We start from the raw sequence: 18919 nt of genomic DNA, 5'->3' as shown, positions 1-18919 counted from the left end.
CTCCTGAGCCACCAGAGCCCCATTCCTGTCCCCTCCCACAGCCAGGCTGTGACCCCACAGCAGGACAGAGTCACCTCCTGCTGCTGGGGGGGCTGAGCCTCTCCAATCCCTCCTGGGGCCATTCCTGCTGTCTATACCCAATCTCAGATCTAATATTTCATTCCCCACAGAAATTTGGTTCCCTGGGAGCGTTCGGTGCCCCATTACCCAACCCAAGTCAGGTCACTTTGAGCATTGTGAGATTGATGGCTTGCAGTAGTCCTGTMATTCCTGAAAACAAGAATTATTTTGAGCCCTGTGCTTAGCTTGAGCCATATCTGCCTAATGCATCCTGAGAGCAATGTTGGGATTTTTTCTTGCTTAGCATTGACAGTTTTGTGTTTGATTTTGTTTGATTTTTGCATCTCTTGGCATTTTCTCATCTTGGATAATGTTTCAGTAATTTGTCTGTATTTCCTCTGAAATTACATTTGCAAAAAAATACTTCAAAAATGTCATTGTGGGTTTGGAGAGCTCTGGAGGATCCATATGCCTGGATTTTACTGGTTTTAGCAGAGGAAATACATGACCAACATGCAACTGGATTTTTTAAGGAATGCTCATTGTAACATGCAACAATCAATTAATGCAATGGTGTTTTGGGAAGTCTATAGGTGGACAAGGTTTTCTGATAAAGGTTTGAAAGTTACTATTTACATTTCTTGTGATACTGCAATTGAAAATTGCTTTGAATACTCGCAAGTCTCCCAGATTTTCCATATGGGACACAAAAACCTGTTAATTTTGAAATATATGTATACATATAAGCATGTATATATATGTTTTATATACCTTCATGTGTAAAATATAACAGTGTGTGTAACRTATCAGGTCATCTTATATGAGCTGCTTTGCTGAGGGTGGCTTAGAGATGTGCTATGGCTCTACCTCATCCAAATTGTGAGCCATGCAAAACAACTTTTACCCAAATAAGTGTAAACTTCAGAAATTCATGTGGACCCCAGTGCTGAGGTTCCCTCTGTGCACTAGGAATTTTTGGGACGGGGACAGCTTGTGTGTGTCTCATTCTGCTTYATGTCCTGGGCTCATTCTGTAGACTTTTTGTGGAATAAAAATGCTTATTGCAATTCTTTTTATTGTCCTTGCAGCAGAAAAGTATTGATCAACCTATAGGCTGTGGGGTTGGTGCTTGCTAATGATTGCTGGGGATTCAGTCAGAGCAATGTTGATTGAAAAGGGATTGTTTGAAAATGTGGAGTTGTGTGGTTGCTTTTGCCATCACCAAAGAACTGTTCCCTGGGAATGGTGCTCCTCTTGCTGACTCACCTCGTGTTAAATCCTCAGCTGCTTTTTTCTCTAAGGGAGTTAAGAGTTCCAGCTTAGATTAAACACTGCACACTCCTTTTTAACCAACATTGTTAATTTTGACTTGATCCCTTTCTTTTGCCATTTTTCTGTGGGGCAGTGGGAATGTGGAGTGGATTATTTAAAATGTCGATTGCCRTGCATGTGGAGAGCAAATGGTGACTTCTACAAACCAAGCAGGGCTTCTTTGTTTCAAGGTGGCAAACTGTTGTGCTGTGAGTCGTGCCCAGCTTCCTTCCACCCTGAGTGTCTCAGCATAGAAATGCCTGAGGGATGCTGGAATTGCAATGACTGTAAAGCTGGCAAGAAGCTGCGGTACAAGCAGATCGTTTGGGTCAAGCTTGGGAATTACAGGCAAGTTCAYCTTTTGGGGGGCTTCATGCTTTGGGTGTTTTAACTCTGGAATTGCAGGAAGATGAAGCAGCTCAGTCATCACCAACAAGAGCTGGAAGTACAATAATTGCTCTGCTTTGTGTCAGGCATGGATGTCACCCCTGGCTTTTCCCAGGCAGTGCTGGACTCTGGACTGCACACACTTTGCTCTGTAGGATCGTGATGTGGGAAAGCAGGGGCTGGTTTGAACCCAGCTGGTGTTTGCTTTAGTCACCTGCAGCATTACAGGTGTTTACAGGTGATCCTAGAAACCCACTCGCAGGCCACAGATGTTTTTAGAAGGCTTTTCCAAAATTTGGAGTTAAAACTTTGTGTTTTGCATGGAGCTTCCCAGGCACTGCCAGTGGGAGCTTTGTCTGCGTGAGGAAGGAATTCATTTCCTTGGGAAAGGAAAACTGGCTTTTATTTCTCAGTCCTRTTAGGGAAACTGGGAGGCTCTGGTTCAGGGAACTTATATTCTTCTTTTTTCTCCTGTTCTGCAGGTGGTGGCCAGCAGAGATCTGCAATCCCAGGTCTGTGCCTCTCAACATACAGGGCCTCAAACATGATATCGGGGACTTCCCAGTATTTTTCTTTGGTTCACATGACTACTATTGGGTACACCAGGGCAGAGTTTTCCCTTATGTTGAAGGAGATAAAAGCTTTGCTGAGGGGCAAACTAGTATTAACAAGACCTTCAAGAAAGGTAAAATCAAACAAAGTTTATAGTGGTTTATGACAAAAATTCCACGTGTTTGTGTCTCCATCACCACTTAACCTGCATGGGAATATTATGTGACTAGTGTTCTGTGTTCATGTGAAATCCAAGCATTGTGTTGATCCCTTGACTGCAGATAAAAATGTGTTTCTTTAAGTGCCTACTCATTGTGTGTTGTTGTGGGCTAGTTCAGTTCTTGCACAAACTGGGAAGTGTTAAGATGGAGCTCGGGCTCTGCTGCATGGGATCATTGTTCAGTATCTCAGTACCTGCTGAAAATACCTGATAATCAATTCATGMTAAACTGCAATAACTAATTTTTAGCTTGTCTTTTTGTTAAAGAGTTCTGTTCCTAGCCTTAAAAAAAATTAAATAAATACATGTACATGTGCATGTTTGATTAGCAGCAGCTGGGGCTAATTGCTTTCTGTTTTAAATTCCTTGCACAGCACTTGAAGAAGCAGCAAAGCGTTTCCAGGAACTGAAAGCACAAAGAGAAAGCAAAGAGGCATTGGAAATTGAAAGGAATTCAAGGAAACCTCCACCCTATAAACACATTAAAGTGAGTTGGCTTCTTTTTTTTTAATTTTTATTCTATAGATGAGGAAGTTGTCCTGTGCATGGGTAAGGATKCCTGGAGAAGGTGTGGCTGTCCCATCCCTGGCAGTGTTCAAGGGCAGCTTGCAGGGGATCAGAGCAGCCTGGTTTAGTGAAAATGTCCCTGCCCATGGCAGAGGTTGGGAGTGGATGGTCCTTGAGGTCCCTTCCAACCCAAACCACTCTGTGACTCTGTTATGTACTTACACCAAGGTTTTCAACAGTGGAAGCCTAAAGAAATTCATGGATATAATGTTTACTTTKGACAAATCTCCTATTCTGTTTTACAGTACCATAAAACACAAGATGAAGCCGTTGTTTTTTGCCATTTCATGTCAGCTGTTGACTCTGTGTTCCCAGTGCATTGTCCTCACCCTCTGCTCTCTCTCCTTTATTCCACAGTCCAACAAAGTGATCGGGAAGGTTCAGATCCAGGTGGCCGACCTGTCCGAGATTCCCCGCTGTAACTGCAAACCCTCAGATGAAAACCCATGTGGGCTGGAGTCAGAATGCCTCAACAGAATGCTGCAGTACGAGTGCCACCCTCAGGTGTGCCCRGCTGGGGAGCGCTGCCAGAACCAGTGCTTCACCAAGAGACTCTACCCCGACGCCGAGATCATCAAAACCGAGCGCCGCGGATGGGGCCTCAGGACCAAAAGGAGCATTAAAAAGGTACAGTGGCCAAGGGCAGGGCTGTGACAGCCATCAGGGTGGGTCTGGGTGAATGTTCTGAATGTCTGTTATAAGTGTTTTAACCCCTGAACAGCTGCCTGGCTGCACAGTGATGCCCAGTGCATTGATTACTCCTTATACCGACATGTCAGTCACATCCCAGCTCTTCTGATTTTCTTCAGAAAATGCTATTGGCCTAGAGGGCTACTTTTAAACATGGGGTTTAGCCATTCATTTTATTAAATTTACAATTTTTGAAATTTGTGTTTCGTGAAAACTATGTTACTGCAAATGTTCYGAGTTTATTGACTATTAAAGTCCTAATAAAAGTGAAGTGTGTGGTAAAAACACTCATTGTAACAGTTCCCATTTCCTGAGGAGCCCATGGATATTGTCACAYTGTCCTCTTGAAAGAAAGCAGGAAAGATGAAAGGGTTTTGTAGTGAATGGAGAAGCAGGGCTGTCTTTGTTTCTCATTGGGTTTATTTTGGACAGCGAGTACCTGGTGCACAAATTCACATTGTGCCTACTAGACCAGCAAAGTATAACACTTTCTGTGATGATTGTAGTATATTTTTACAGGAAATACTTTTTTCTCTGCTGCTTCCCTTATCATAATCACTAGGATGCATGGATTTCTTACTCCTGCTCTCCTTTCCTTCCCAGGGTGAATTTGTGAATGAATATGTTGGGGAGCTGATTGACGAGGAGGAGTGCCGGCTGCGSATCAAACGTGCTCACGAGAACAGTGTCACCAATTTTTATATGCTAACTGTGACCAAGGTGAATATTGTGCCTTATTCAATAGCAAATGCCACTCATCAGCAGGAAACCTTTCTTTTCTTTTCGAAGTACTAAACATATCTTTGTCTTTTTCCTTGAAGGACCGAATAATAGATGCTGGCCCAAAGGGGAATTACTCTCGTTTTATGAACCATAGTTGTAATCCAAACTGTGAAACACAGAAGTGGACAGTGAATGGTGACATTAGAGTTGGACTGTTTGCTCTTTGTGACATTCCTGCAGGTAAAAGGATGACACCATTTGGCATTATTTGCTTTTGTCTTGCAATGGCCAAGTTCCTCACTTGGAATCATGGTTTTTTTTTGCTTTGAAGTTATTAATGCCAGTGAAGTGTTTAGGAACTTTGACATTTAAGGTTCCAGTTTTAGCAGGRGTCTCATGGTTACAAATGCTAATGAAATACCATTGTCACAGGCCTGTCTTCCCTCAATGTGCATGTGGGTGAAKTGTTTTTCTTTAAATTTTAGGGATGGAGTTAACATTCAATTACAATCTGGATTGCCTGGGCAATGGCAGGACTGAGTGTCACTGTGGAGCAGAAAACTGCAGCGGCTTCCTGGGCGTGCGGCCGAAGGTACAGCCCAAATCCAGGAATTCTGCAGAGCAAAGAGGGTTTGGGTTTATTTTGGCCTTTACCCTGTCTAATACTTGAACCCTGGGTTACATTTTATGATGTGCCCTGCAGTGCTGTTGTGTCTGGGGAGAAGTTAATTCAGAAACATCTGAATGAGCACTTCTGGCTTTTAGAGCTTAGAAACTGCTTTAAATGGAGCTCATTTAAGGAGAGTTCATGCAAATGATAACCCAAAATTGACTTCCATGCCAGGGATTTATAAGTGTCTGTGTTGTGGTTTTGTCCTTCTTAGACAGCGTTTGCAACGGCAAATGAAGAGAAGGTGAAAAACGCAAAATTAAAGCAGAAGAAAAGGAAAGTAAAAGCAGAGCAGAAGCAGATGCATGAAGATAACTGTTTCCAGTGTGGAGATGGGGGAGAGCTGGTCATGTGTGATAAGAAGGACTGTCCCAAAGCATACCACCTCCTATGCCTTAACCTGACTCAACCACCTTTTGGTAAGAGCAGTCGCATGGCTCCTTCTATGCAACTTTTCCTTCCTGCTGCAAGACAATGTTGGAGCTGAAATGCAGCATTCATGTGTATAAAATAGTGTTAATTTACATTAAATGCATGAAATGCAGTGTTCATTTGCCCTAAATGCACCAAATTTACTTTTGCAATAYCACTCACTTTTAGCAGTACATCAGGTGGCTGTTCCTAAATAGAACCAGTGGGCAGAGGCTGTGTCATACTTTTTGATCTTGTTTTTGTTCCTCTCCTTCTTGAATCTCCTTCCTCCTCTTATTTTGATTGAAGCATCAGCATGATCTTGGTGTCCTAGGTGAYCGAGCACAAGTCCAATGACAGTTCAAACACTAACAAAGCCAGCAGAATGTGTAAAGCTGAACTGAAGCTTTCATTGGAGGTACCCTGTGAGCAGCATAGCATCCACAGCAATGTGAGATGCTCACAAATCAGGAAAATGTACAAAACAAACTCCATCTTGCAAGGACATTTGGTGCCTTGATGCCCAGTGGGGTAGATCTGRCTGTTTTAAGCTGTGGTTATGCATGCAGCATTGTTCTGGGCAAAGAGAGGCCTAAAAAAACTGCAAAATAGCACTGTGTTCAGTCAGATTCTAGTGCATGAGAAACAGAAGTAGCAGTTGGTTTTTCTGCATTTTCTTTGTGTTTATCTGAGCAATTCCAACACAGAGTGAGGATTGAAGGCCASTGCTGTCTCCAAAGTGCACTAATTGCAGCTTCCTTCCCTCCCATCCTCAGGAAAGTGGGAATGTCCGTGGCATCAGTGCGACCTGTGTAGCAATCCTGCCGTTTCCTTCTGTGAGTTCTGTCCCCACTCCTTCTGCAAGGATCACGAGAAGGGAGCTCTGCTGCTGTCGGCGCTGGACGGCCGCCTCTGCTGCTCCTCACACGACCCCAAATCTCCCGTGGCCCCCGAGTACTGGAGCAAGATCAAGTGCAAATTGGAAGCACAGAACGCTGCAGAAGAGGCAAAGGAGTGAATTGGGTTAAAAACAAACGCGGGAGGGGAGAARAGGGGCAACAGGAGATGGACTTGGAGAGACTGCAGAGCCACCCTGGGCTTTGTCCTCGTGGCTGTCATGTGTGAGCTGGGAYGGGACCATTGACCTGAGCGAGCAGGACAGGCACTGGTGTTTGCTTTTTATTGGTTGGTCTTTCTTTTACCCTTGAATGTGCTACAGCAGCTTTTACTGTTGGAAACCAGGAACCTTCGAAGAAAACCGTAGACCTTTTGACAGTGAAAGGAATATTCTGTTTAAAATAATGTTCTTTGAGTGTAGAAAGCAAAGCATAGCCACATATTTATTTATTTAATTTTGAAAGGGTGTTGAAGATCTGGCTTTGATCAGTCAACGTGTCTTTAAAAACAAAACAGTGAAGCCAACGTAACTTTTCTGTCTAGTTTATGGAAAGAGCAAAGCCTCTCCCCTCTGTAACACTGAGATGCCAAACAGACAGGTGTGGGTGTCTGAAATGCCTCTGTTCCACTACTTATTGTTAAAGGCATTGGAGAAGGTAGGTTGTCTCTCATGTTTACTTATGAATATTATTGTGAAGCTTTTCCTGTGAGAAATCAGGTGTGTGAMTTCTGGGAAGTGCTTTTGTAACAAGATCTGGCACTGGGGAGGAAATGCTGGTTCCTTGCTCCAGAGCTGTGTTGGGTGTTTGCAGATGGAAGCTCTGAGTTGAATTGCACAGTGTTTTTAATTTATCCCACCTATTTTGGAAGCCCTTCCCAGGCAGGAGAGGCTCCCAGCCTCCATCAGTGCTGCCAGTGGGTTCATCATCTGTGTCTGCACTGTTTGGTGGCAGTTTCTGAGTGTGATTCTTCAGTCCTGCCTTTTCAGCTCCCCTTGGCTTCAGGGAGACTTGGGCACGTGAAGGACCTGGCCCATGTGTGTGTTGGTTTGGATTGAATGTTAAGATTTTTTTGTTGTTCTTAAAAAGAGATCTTCTAACTTAAATCTTTGCTGTTAATGGAGCTGAGGAACATCTCAGCACTCACTTCCTCAATGAACAGGGTATTTTGTGTCTGGGTAAGGGGCCCTATCCCAGCAGCCAGCTGAAACCTTCAGGAGATGGTTCTCTCTTGGATTTCCTCTGTTAATCAGAGGGACAGACTCCTTCAGTGAGGTTTTTTAAGTAGCTTAGGCTGGCTCTTGCTCCAGAGTTTCTTTAGAAAACCCATCTTCCTCCATTTTTTATGTGCAAGGAGCCAGGAGTGCCTGGCTGGAGCTGCTTTTGGTGACTCTTGCCCCCAGCCCACGATCTCACCAAGCACTGTGTGTCCCCCTTGCCCTGGCTGGTATTTCTGATTTATGTACTGATGATAGCTATTCTCCTGGGTGTTGATAATAATCAAGTGTTGCTGGCATCTGGCTGAATTGAGCCTTGGAATTCAGAAGGTTGTCTCTGGAAAACTGCTTGCACAAATCTACAGGMACACAGAGACTTCTCAGATCAAGAAAATTTGCTAAAAAAGTCCGTATGGAATTTAGAACATGTCTTGCCTCTGCCTGGTGTCCTTCTCATCCTCACATTTCTGCACAGGGGGAGGTTTTTTTGTGTGTGCAATTGTAGAGTGGTACACTACAGTCCCTGAGCAGCTGCTGTGCCTTGGACTGGGCCTGGACCCCTGCCCACCCTGGGGTGACAGAACCTGCAGGAGTTTGGGGCACTCCTGTGCAGCTCTTGGGATCTCTAAAGCACTTCATGCTGTGGCCGTGCTCTGCTGAGGGAATGACACTAACCCTGCTGGAAAGCAGTGCTGGATTTTGGTATTTTTAAAGAAAAAAAAATTACAAAAAAAGGATTTTATTTTTCTTAACATTTTGTGTGAGAAATGTCTCTTTTTAAGCTCTTATTAAGGGTGTTTTACCTTCTCAGAAATTCCAAACACAGCTCTTGCTACTGCATCTATAGGGCGTRAGGTGTTTACTTTATATTATTTATTAGGCTTGATTATGTTCACTGATTATCTTGGGATGGAGCTTGCTGCTCCTCCTGTGCTGCTCCATGTCTTGGGCCACTTTGTGTTCAAAATTCCCACAGGTGCTTCTTTTTTCCACCAAAAAATCGTTCAGAGCAGCCAATAGCTGGGCTTGGATTCAGAARGGAAAACAGGAGATGGTTTGTGAGGTTGTGCAGTTGGTGAACAAAACCCTGAACTGGAGAGAAGGTGCATCTTTCAAAAAGCTTTAACATTGTGAGACGAGGAAAGGCCAATTCAGAGGATTTTGGTGATTGGATGGGCTGTCCTGAGTGCCAGACTCAGATGTTAATGTGCACGTTTTAACCCTGTGTTTGTAAACTGAGGAACCAGAATCTAGTTCCTTTGTAAAGAAAAGATTTCACAGCTGCTCTGATGGATTGGCTTCCCCAGAGCAGGAGGCAGCTGCTGAATGAATTTCTGTGGGCTCCAAAATAAGGAATCTTGGATAATTTGATCATTTTATGCTGAGACCTGGAGGGAATCCACAGAATTAGGATTTTGGTGGAAGCTGCAGTGTGCTGGCCCAGCACGTTGTTGTTCCTTCATGGGAACACACCAGCACACTTTCCCTTACTTTTGTGTTAAATTTTTGGGGTGGCCCCACATTTAGGTGCCCTCCTGCCTCCAGCTCTGCCCAGGGAATGGGGTTTGTGGATTCCTGGAGCTTTTCCTCTGCAGCTGCACATGAGCACAGTGCAGATATTCTGCAGCCTGTGACCAGACGAGTGTAGAAACAAGAATTCCATGATTTTGTGATTCCAGTGGTGCAGAGGGCAGCTCCACCATTCCTGAAAACACGGTGCAAGCATTAGCTGTTGTAGCTGACAGATTATTGTATAGACTTGTCCTGTCCACAGACTGCTGAAGGCATTTGCAGCTCAGGAAGGAAATTCTGTGGGCAAATCATSTTCTCTGGTCACCAAATGGTCTTGGAGAATGCGTTCAAATGGAGTAACAGGGCTGGAATGTGGATTTTTGGCCTTTCTTCTAAAAAAAACCCCTTCTTTTATCTTAATTTCAGGATAGAATGGGAAAGACACAATTACTAGACATAATTATCAATGAGCATAAAATCTGTATATATTGAAACTACAGAATTATGTGGGCGGGGAGGGGGGAGGGTGGGATGGGGGTGCTGGTACGGAGAAGTCACTTTAACATGGAAACCTCTGCCTCATTGAATTCAGGGTTTAATGTACTTGAAGCTCTGCGGTTCCTTTTACAGCTTTTTTTATTTATACATGATTTTTTTTGTATACTGCATTGAAAATGTCCTTGACTTCCCCTAAATTCCTTCCTGCTGTCCAGTGGATCCATGGCACACGGGAGGGTTTGGGAGCAGTGTGTTCACTGGGTGTTGTGGGAGAGGTGACCTCGGAGCGATTCTGTCCCTTTGCTTCCCATTCCCATCAGCTTTCCCTGCCATTTCTCTTTGTGTAGCAAAAACATTTGCACTTACGATACACTCCTACACGTTGGATGTATTCCCAGTGTTGTTCTGAGGGAAAAAGGAAAAAGAAAAGGYGAAAAAGGAAGAAGAGAAAAGCTGTTCCCTCTGATATTTATTTCTGAGTGAGCAGCTCAGGTCTGTGTTCCCCTGGAAGGGTCTCGCTGCTCCAGGGTGGGAGGTGGGCAGCTGGAACTRTGCTTTATGTAGGGGATTTCTGTGATTAATGTGAATTAAAAAGGGAAAACACGTATGAATTTGCCAAAGCCATTGACCACTCCCTGTTCCCTGGGGCTGTGCCCTCCCTTTGGGCAGGTGGCTCTCCGGAGATCCTCTCGCTTTTGGGTCATGAACGGACTGGATGAACCCCACACTCCCTATTTCCAGGTGGATCTGTATCTCATTCCTGTATCACATTTCCTTTTCCAACAAGCCCACGGCATTGGGGGTCACCACACCCGTTTGAGCTGGGTGCTCGGGGTGCTGCCAGGACCCCAACCCGTTTTTGTCTCCACCCGAGTGATGTTGCACAACACAGATCCCCACGGATCCGTCTCCATTCCCACGTGCTCTGTAAGATGGACCTTTGTAGAGTCGTTATTTCTGTAGACTTTGTTTATCTGTAACAAACTTTGTAGATTCTGTGAAATGTTATTTTAATGAAATCACTCGAGTCTTTATTAGCAAAGCATTGATATTCACCGGAGTCGGTATSGAAGAGTTTTTGGACGCTGATGCAGCCCTGAGTGACGATGAGCGTCTGATTCCACGGGGCATTACTGTATCATGGCTTGATGTTGCCGCATAGACTTTGAGATATCCGATATTTTGGGGGGTTTGTGTTGGCCTCTGTCCTCTTGCATAGTGTGAAGCCTGTAAAGCTGGTTCCCTGTACATAGATAGCTCCTGTCCTCTAGGTAGAGCGTATCGAGACTTGCCTGTAATATTTTAGCTTCTTACTGACTGTGTGTGATGGTAGAACATATAATTTTTGTACATTCTATTTACTGAGATGTTGCCTTTTTTTTATTTTATTTTATTTTACAAATACTCTGGAATTCAGATGTGGTTTCCTTTGATTTTGGTTTGGTTTTTTTTTTTTTTTTTTTTTTTTCCCCCCCTTTCTTTCTGTGAGGATTCCTTTGGAAAGCTTTTTAATGACATTCCACTGATCTGAAATTTTTTGCTTGAGGTTGACTTCAATAAATCGTTCTGAATGTTCCAAGGCTGAGATGAGTCAGTTCCGTCTCGGGGCGGGGCGGGTGAATAACGGGACTCGGTTCCTCCTCCGGGCAGAGCCACGCTCGCTCCTCCCCGGAGCAGTGGCCATGCGGCGAGCGGAGCTGGCGACCGAGACCGCGCTGCGGGTGCTGCTGCTCGCCACCTTCGGGTGGGTGCGGGTCCCTTCCCAGCCCTGTCCSTGCTCTCCCCGCCGCTCACGGGATTTTCTCATTCCAGGATCATGGAGTTCGTGCCGCCCTTCCAGCGCGTGGTGCAGCCYGAGGAGATGTGGCTCTACAAAAACCCCTACGTGGAGGTGGATCGTGTTCCCACAGTGCTCATGTTTGTAAGTTCAGYGGGTTTGGTGTGGAAGGGAWCTTAAAGATAATTTCATTTYTCCCACTATGGGGATTGCCCRCCTTCCACCGGACCAAGCCCTGACCTGTCCTGGGGCATCCACATCCACTGTGCCAGTGTTTCCTGCTTTTACTTTGATTTATTCTCAAATTACAAGTTSTGCTTTTAAAGCAAAGCTGCTGGCCAGAGGTTTGTACTGCAATACCTGCAGCTCCTAGTGCAYGCTGCTGAAAATGCAGGATGTGGTATCCATGTGGATGAATRGCTGARCGCTRGGAGGATGCAGCCAGGCTCKGCTCAGTGGGGTGATTTCCAGCTGAAAACAAAGAATAACTTTGTTGTGTGGGTGACTGAGCACTGAYCCACGYTGYCCARACAGCRAGCAGTCTCCTTRGCTGGAGATYYTCAAAATCCATCTGGRCACAATCCTGAGTGAAGGGCTCTGAGGACTCTGAGCAGGGGTTTGGACTGGATGGTCCCCAATAGTCCCTTCCTACCCATCCTGTGAGATCAGTACAAACTGGGCCAGACTTTATTTTTTGAGGCTTTACCGTCCAGGGTTATCTTTGGGATTTRAAGTTTATAAACAGTGGGGACTTTGCACTGTTGTCCATAATCCATTCCACGTCTGGATTACCAGGCGCACGGCAGATAGCGTCGCTCTTGCTATCAGGGAATGTTTTCCTCACAGGCAGCTATTTTTAGCAGAGTTTTATTATCATTTTATTGTCCAATGTTTTCCCAAGGGCTCCAGGCTTGGTTTGAAGGGTTTGACTAACTCTGTGTTGGATTTTCAGAGTGTCACAGGTGTGAGGTCAGGAGCTTTGGCTTTGAGTGGCAGGTGGGATTTTCTGCAAAAAGTGGCCACTAAACCTTAAAAGCTCGGGGCAGCATTTGAAGCTGGCAGTGTAAAGCAGGACATATGGCAGAGTTGAGGTGGGAGCAGACTCCTTGCAAGCCTGGCAGCCATGCCAGGGGTATCCAGGATGAAATGCCCCAGGGCTGAGATGGGAATGGTGATAACTGGTGGCTCTGAATCAGCAGCTCCCCTGGTTTTGCTGACAGAGTGCTGATGCTGGGGCTGSCAGGGAGGGGAGGCTGAGCTGGGACASCCCCAGAGAGCAGCCAGAGCAGMATTGTGTGCCASAAGAGCTGTCTGAGAGCTGAAGGGYGTGCTGGGCCTGGTACAAATGCTGGGGATTGTGTTCTGATGGAGGGCAGTGATTGCAAAGATTGCTGCTTTGGGGAACTGTACTTTAAGTCTTCTTGAGTAACTGCTGGTGTATTCTGGTGAGAGCTTAAAGCTGCTTCACTGACACCTAAAATTCTCCCTGCTTTGTGCAGTTCATCGCATTTCTGTCTCCCTTGCTGCTCATCATCCTGGCCAGGCTGTTCCTGAGCGCCGACCGTGAGGACACGCGGGAAGCCTGCCTTGGTGAGCTCCTCCTTGTTCAGAAAACACAGCCTGAGCCCTGCAATGCCTCAATGTGCTGCCCTTTCAAATGGGGACAGTGCTGATGTGACCCTTCTGCTCTCTCCCAGCTGCCAGCCTTGCTCTTGCCCTGAACGGGGTTTTCACAAACGCCCTGAAGCTCGTGGTGGGGAGGTGAGGATGGGCTGGTTCTGCAGGGGAGGGCAGGTCTGCAACAGCCAGAGCAGGGCCGGGAGCTCAACTTGGGCATGCTTAGCCTGGAAAAAAATGTGATCTTTTTCTAGCTTTAAATACAGTTCAGTATTAGAACAAACACTGGGGGTTGCTGTCTCCAGCCATCATTCAGATGGGCTCATTTAGCCCACACTGGGGAGGATCACAGTGGCACAGGCAGTGGATTTGGGTGCTGGAGCAGCCACCCCTGGACACCCTGAGCTTTGTTTCCCTGCCCAGGCCAAGGCCTGACTTCTTCTACCGCTGCTTCCCGGACGGCCGAGCCAACGCYGAGCTGGAGTGCACAGGGGACACCCAGAGGGTGACAGAGGGACGGAAAAGCTTCCCCAGTGGACATGCATCCTGTGAGCTCTGCACTGTGCTTCTGCTGCAGCCATGGGGACTGAGCCCTGGGGAGCATGGGGAGCAGGGCTTTGGGAAACATGGGGAATAGGACCATGGGGAGCAGGGCCATGGGAAACATGGGGAACAGGGCCATGGGAAACATGGGGAACAGGGCCATGGGAAACATGGGGAACAGGGCCATGGGAAACATGGGGAACAGGGCCATGGGGAATAGGACCATGGGGAGCAGGGCTATGGGGAACAGGGCTGTGGGGAGCATGGGGAGCTGGGCCATGGGGAATAGGGCCATGGGGAGGGCAGCTTGGGTTTTCCTTCCTGCACCCCACAGCTTTGTCTGTGCTTGCTGACCTGGTCAGGGGCCTCAGGTTTCTCACTGCAAAGCCATGGGGTGTGAGGAATGTGGTCCAAAGGTGTCTGTAAACCTGGGAGGAGGGGGATGTGTGCCCCGCAGCAGCTTCTAGGATCCATCACTCTCAGATGATCCATCACTCCCAGCACTTCCCTTGGCTCCCAGGACAGGACAGACACACAGACACCTCTCCCAGCAGCACTGGAGGGTGAGGATCTGCCTGCAGAGCCTGGAGCTGTTCTGAACCAACACTTTCTGTTCTCTTGCAGTTGCCTTTGCTGGTCTCACCTTCTCTGCCCTGTACCTGGCAGGAAAGCTGCACAGCTTTGTTCCAGGCAGGGGGGGCCGTGCCCTGCGTCTCTGTGCCTTCCTCCTGCCACTCTTCCTCGCCACCCTCATCGCCCTGTCCCGTACCTGTGACTACAAACACCACTGGCAAGGTGGGTCAGGCTGCCCCTGTGGTGCCACACAGCTGTTCAGAGCCTCCAGGAGCAATCTGGGTGGGTTTTTTATCCCCTCCAAATTTGCAATTTTAGTGCCACCTGCAGGGAACTGATGCCTTTCTCTGTGTTTTTGAAATACATACCAAACTTGGGTTTACAGCCAAGTGTGGTTCTGGATCCAGCAGAAAAGCTGCTGCTGGGGAATTCAATCACGAGGTTTGTGAGGGTGAAGGACCATTAATTCTGCTCTCTCTTGCCCACAGATGTGTTGGTTGGCTCAGCCATGGGCCTGCTGCTCGCCTACCTGTGCTACAGGCARTACTACCCTCCCCTGGCAGACCCCATGTGCCACAAACCATCTCTGTGCAAGCCCAAAGCGCTGCCAGCACACGAGGAGAAGCCTCCAGCCCCCAATTTCCACCTGAACGTTTAGGCTGGGCTCTGCTGGGCTCTGGGCCCGGCTTTGGGGAGCTGCTCCCAGAGGAGGCTCTGCTRAGGATGGGGCCCTGCAGGGCTGGTGAGTTCCTGTCCAGGCTCTTGTGTTGCTTCTTTTAATTTTGTGCACCACCCCCTCTTCAGGCCCCCTGAGAAGGAGGGAGGTGCCAACCTGCAGGAAAACTGTTGGGGTGTGAAGGACCTGAACCACAACTGGGAAAATGTGAGGACTCAGCATGCCCAGTCTGGTGTCCAGTCCAGGAGGCTCCACTGGGCACCTCCCTGTGCTCCAGCCTGGCTGTTCCAGCTCTTCTCCACAAAATGAAGTGTAGGACCTGCCAGCCTYGAGGTTTTTCTATTTCCCAAATAAAGGAGTTTAATTTTTTTAATGAGCTCTGGTACTAAAACTTTMCTTCAAGGCTTGGGTGGTTGTGTTATAAGGCACTTCCTCTTGTGTCTGCAGGTGTTTCTGGTGGGTGCTTATTTTATATCCYATCTCTTTCCTTGCAGCTTTAGTATGGTTTTAAGATGACAGCAGAAAATGGAAAGGTAGCTGAGAACATCCCTGCACAGGTGCTCATTTCCCTGCCCATGGGCTGTGTCAGAGATCCAGGGCCACTCTCCTGGCAGAGCTCTGGGGGCAGTTTCTGTCACTGGTCCCTCCACAGACAGGTCTGTGTTTTCATCGAGGGTGTTTGGACAGCCCAGGGGAGGCTGCAGCCCCAACACAATCACAGAAATAGCACCAGTGTCCCCTGAAACTGCACACTGAATTCTCCAGCCCTTCCCTCCTCCCCCAGACATGCACACACTACAGTCATCTACTTATTTATTTTGGCTTTTACTGGAAAAGACATTAAATAACATTTAAAATGTATTTAACTTTTTTTTTTTTTTAACAAAGTGCATAACTTAAAAAGCTGATCATTAGTATCCATGTTAAGACTGTCCCTTTCCAACTCTGGTTGGAGACCTGAGCCAGCAGTTCAGGTGCTGACTCAGCAGTTCCTGCAGTCAGGCAGAGAACAATTTCTGTTCCCTGCCAGGGGAGGAGGGATGGAGGCTGCAAACAAAACCCTTCCAATAGTGCAAATAACAGACAAGGGAGGAAAAGCAAACCAACAGGCTGTGAGGCAGAAAGGCTCCTTTCCCCATGCAGGGTGAAAGTCAGCAGGAGGGGAAGTGGTTTGGATGTTCCAGAGGCTGCACAGAACCACCTCAGGGAGGGTCACARAGCAGAGCTCCTGCAGAGCTGCTGCCATTCCTGCAGTGCCCACACCCTGCTGGAGCCGGGCTCCAACTCTGATTTTGGTGTTTAAAGCTAAAAACAAGGACTGGAGCGTGGCAGGGGTGACACCTCCATCAGCASCYGTGTCCCTGCAGGGCACAGAGGGCACRCACTGCCCTGGCACTGCCACCAGCAGCTGCTGTCCCCTGGCTGCCTGAGTGGGGTGTGAGGCTTTCCTGGGAGCTGGTACAGCTGGGCACTGGCCTGGGGAGTGCCAGGGGAGGGCCTTGGTTTGGGGTGTGGGCTGGGCAAGGGTGCCAAGGGGTCACCACAGCAGGGAGGAGCACAAACGGGTCACTCACAGGGTGCTCARTGGGGCAGCACTGCCTGGCACAGCCCAGGGCTGCACAAACACACAGCAGCAATGTGAGGGACACGAGGGGACTGCTGGATGTCACTCAGTGTAAGGGACAGCAGGGGGATGCTCAATGTGACCCCGCAGCCTCAGCAGCAGCCGTGCCCTGCACTTCCCCTCCCCGCAGTCCTGCTTTGTGCCAGCACTCAGCAATGTCCCTCTCCTCAAGGCTGCTGGAGCTCTCTCCACGYTGGTGTTTAAGGCTTTTTCTCCTCAAGGTGCCAAGCTCTGAGTGTCCTCACCGAGCTGGGATCTCAGTGGGTTCAGCTCTTCTGCTGCAGGGCTGGAGCTGCTCTGGGACTCACAGGGTCCAGGGTTAAAAGTACACATTGCCACAGGAAGTCACTGGACAGTGCTRTGTGTGTTTGAGAAGTGTTTTCCCTTGACAGTTTTTACCCCCACCCTTACCCAAAATGGAAGAAAATCCATCCTCATCTCCAGGTAGCAGCAAGTTCTTGGGAAGCAGCATGCAGGACATGGCAGCAGAGGAGAGAGGAAGGCAGAGAAGAGATCTGGACTTTCCTGGTGAGTGCTCAGTGGAATTGGATCTAAGAAAGCAAAAGGAGAACACAGCAGGAACTGCAGTGAAGCAGCCAAAATCCACCCAGCACAGCCCCCAGGAGCCTCTGGGCTCTCTCCTCGTGTCTGATCGTGTTCAAGTGCAGGGAAAGGGRAGAAGCCAAAGGTGCTGACAGCCCAAAGGAGGCTGTGGCTCAATTCATTACTCCCTCAAACAAACCAGGGTCCTCTGAGGTGTCCCAGGAAATCCAGAAGGGGTTTTAGGCAAAGGGGACTCACGGCCAGAACAGCACAGGTTGGTCATTGGCTTCCTGGYAGAGGTTGATCCAACGTGATGCCTTTTGTCTGGTAGATCTCCTTCAGAACCAGCAGAACTGTGTCCTCCGACTCCCTGGAGGAGGAGGGGACAATCAGAGGATGCTTCCCTGCACTCTGTCAGGACGTTTTGATGGTTTGGATAACTCTGGTGCTTCCCTGCACTCTGCCAGGATGTCTGTGATGGTTTAGATAACTCTGGTGCTTCCCTGCACTCTGTCAGGATGTTTTGGTGGTTTGGATAACTCTGGTGCTTCCCTGCACTCTGTCAGGATGTTTGTGATGGTTTGGGTGACTCTGGTGCTCTGCTCTCTGCACGGAGAGCCCCAGCAGTGCCCTCCTGTCCCTGCCCACCCCATGGGCATCGCTCCCTTTGAGGCTTTTCTTACCACTCCAACTCTGAAACTGCTGCCATTCTGCTTCTACCACACATGGCTTTGGAGCCCTGCGAATTACAGCCACTCACCAATAGCAGAGATGCCCCTGGAGTGCAAACAAATACTCGTTGAAGCTCTCTATTGGCTTCTCCTGCAGCACGTAGTCGATGCGGTTCCCCCCGTTCAGCCTCCCCACGTTGATGGGAGGGGGCTCTTCCTTCGCTGCTGCCGGGGGCTCCTCGGGCTTTGTGTCTGCAGGGAGAAAGAGCAGAGTGGTTCAGGCACAGGGCACCAGGAGCTGTGAAAACACCACAGCAGGGCTGTGCCACCCGTGACAATCCCACAGCAGGGCTGTGACAATCCCACAGCAGGGCTGTGACAATCCCACAGCAGGGCTGTGCTGTCCCTTTGCCCCTGCTCTCACAAGGGACAGGCAGTGCAATGCTCGGGAACAGCAAGGGATGGCTTAAAAGGTGCTGTCACGTCTGAGACCCCCCAGAAAACCCCTCCAGCAGGTGCCAACAGGGAAAGGCCACAGCATTTGGGGAGAGCCAGGAACATCCACAGCACACGGTGACCCCTTTGCAGGGCACAGGAGAGGAACAGGAACATCCACAGCACACGGGTGACCCCTTTGCTGGGCACAGATGAGTACAGGAACATCCACAGCACACGGGTGACCCCTCACTGGGCACAGGAGAGGATCAGAACATCCAGAGCACACAGGTGACCCCTCACTGGGCACAGGAGAGGAACAGGAACATCCACAGCACAGGGGTGACCCCTTTGCTGGGCACAGATGAATACAGGAACATCCACAGCACACGGGTGACCCCTTTGCTGGGCACAGGAGAGGGACAGGAGCATCCACAGCACACGGGTGACCCCTCACTGGGCACAGATGAGGAACATCCACAGCACACAGTGACCCCTTTGCTGGGCACAGGAGGGGCACCATGTCCCTCTCATGCCCCCCCTGCCCCGTTCACCCCACACTGACCTGGCAGCCTCTCCGTGCTCCCCTCTGCCTCTGGCTCGGCCTCGCTGCTCGCTGCCTCCAGGGCGGGCACGGGGGCGCGGGTGAAGGACTGCCAGGCCACCCGCAGCGAGCCCAGCAGGTTGTTCTTCAGATCCACACTCATGCGGGTCAGCCCCTCCTTCAGCTCTGCAAGGGAGAGGGG

General features: G+C 48.6%; 3 protein-coding genes across 7 annotated transcripts in view; 2 read left to right on the top strand and 1 right to left on the bottom strand.

Moving 5' to 3' along the window:
• The window catches only part of NSD3 (nuclear receptor binding SET domain protein 3), a 33964-nt gene extending 24251 nt beyond the window's left edge, over nucleotides 1–9713 (top strand). For 2 of the 5 annotated variants that reach the window (XM_057386801.1, XM_057386802.1), the window contains exons 16-24: nucleotides 1563–1719; nucleotides 2241–2443; nucleotides 2905–3017; nucleotides 3455–3724; nucleotides 4391–4507; nucleotides 4609–4750; nucleotides 4996–5102; nucleotides 5395–5599; nucleotides 6368–9713. In XM_057386801.1, coding sequence (XP_057242784.1) covers nucleotides 1563–1719; nucleotides 2241–2443; nucleotides 2905–3017; nucleotides 3455–3724; nucleotides 4391–4507; nucleotides 4609–4750; nucleotides 4996–5102; nucleotides 5395–5599; nucleotides 6368–6609 — 1556 coding nt within the window. In that variant the 3' untranslated portion in view covers nucleotides 6610–9713. Of the gene's footprint in view, nucleotides 1–1562; nucleotides 1720–2240; nucleotides 2444–2904; nucleotides 3018–3454; nucleotides 3725–4390; nucleotides 4508–4608; nucleotides 4751–4995; nucleotides 5103–5394; nucleotides 5600–6367 lie in introns of those variants that run through there. The other 3 variants (XM_057386803.1, XM_057386804.1, XM_057386805.1) reach the window with 2 other exon arrangements.
• Nucleotides 9714–11203: 1490 nt separating this feature from the next.
• Nucleotides 11204–15274, top strand: PLPP5 (phospholipid phosphatase 5). The gene is made up of 7 exons (XM_057386807.1): nucleotides 11204–11458; nucleotides 11527–11635; nucleotides 12991–13081; nucleotides 13189–13252; nucleotides 13532–13656; nucleotides 14276–14446; nucleotides 14713–15274. Exons 1-7 carry the CDS (start codon nucleotides 11301–11303, stop codon nucleotides 14880–14882), a joined length of 888 nt encoding a protein of 295 aa, XP_057242790.1. The 5' UTR covers nucleotides 11204–11300; the 3' UTR covers nucleotides 14883–15274.
• Nucleotides 15275–15682: 408 nt separating this feature from the next.
• The window catches only part of DDHD2 (DDHD domain containing 2), a 12264-nt gene continuing 9027 nt past the window's right edge, over nucleotides 15683–18919 (bottom strand). The window contains exons 14-17 of the mRNA XM_057386812.1: nucleotides 18739–18903; nucleotides 17828–17990; nucleotides 17326–17437; nucleotides 15683–17075 (exon numbers count right to left, since the gene is read on the bottom strand). Of these exons, the coding sequence (XP_057242795.1) occupies nucleotides 17347–17437; nucleotides 17828–17990; nucleotides 18739–18903 (419 nt within the window). The 3' untranslated portion in view covers nucleotides 15683–17075; nucleotides 17326–17346. The remainder of the gene's footprint in view (nucleotides 17076–17325; nucleotides 17438–17827; nucleotides 17991–18738; nucleotides 18904–18919) is intronic.

Source organism: Malurus melanocephalus, unplaced genomic scaffold (genome assembly GCF_030028575.1).
Source record: "Malurus melanocephalus ecotype Western Australia unplaced genomic scaffold, MMel_1.1 scaffold_1061, whole genome shotgun sequence".
Taxonomy (NCBI): domain Eukaryota; kingdom Metazoa; phylum Chordata; class Aves; order Passeriformes; family Maluridae; genus Malurus; species Malurus melanocephalus.
This window is presented reverse-complemented; position numbering and strand designations above follow the sequence as displayed.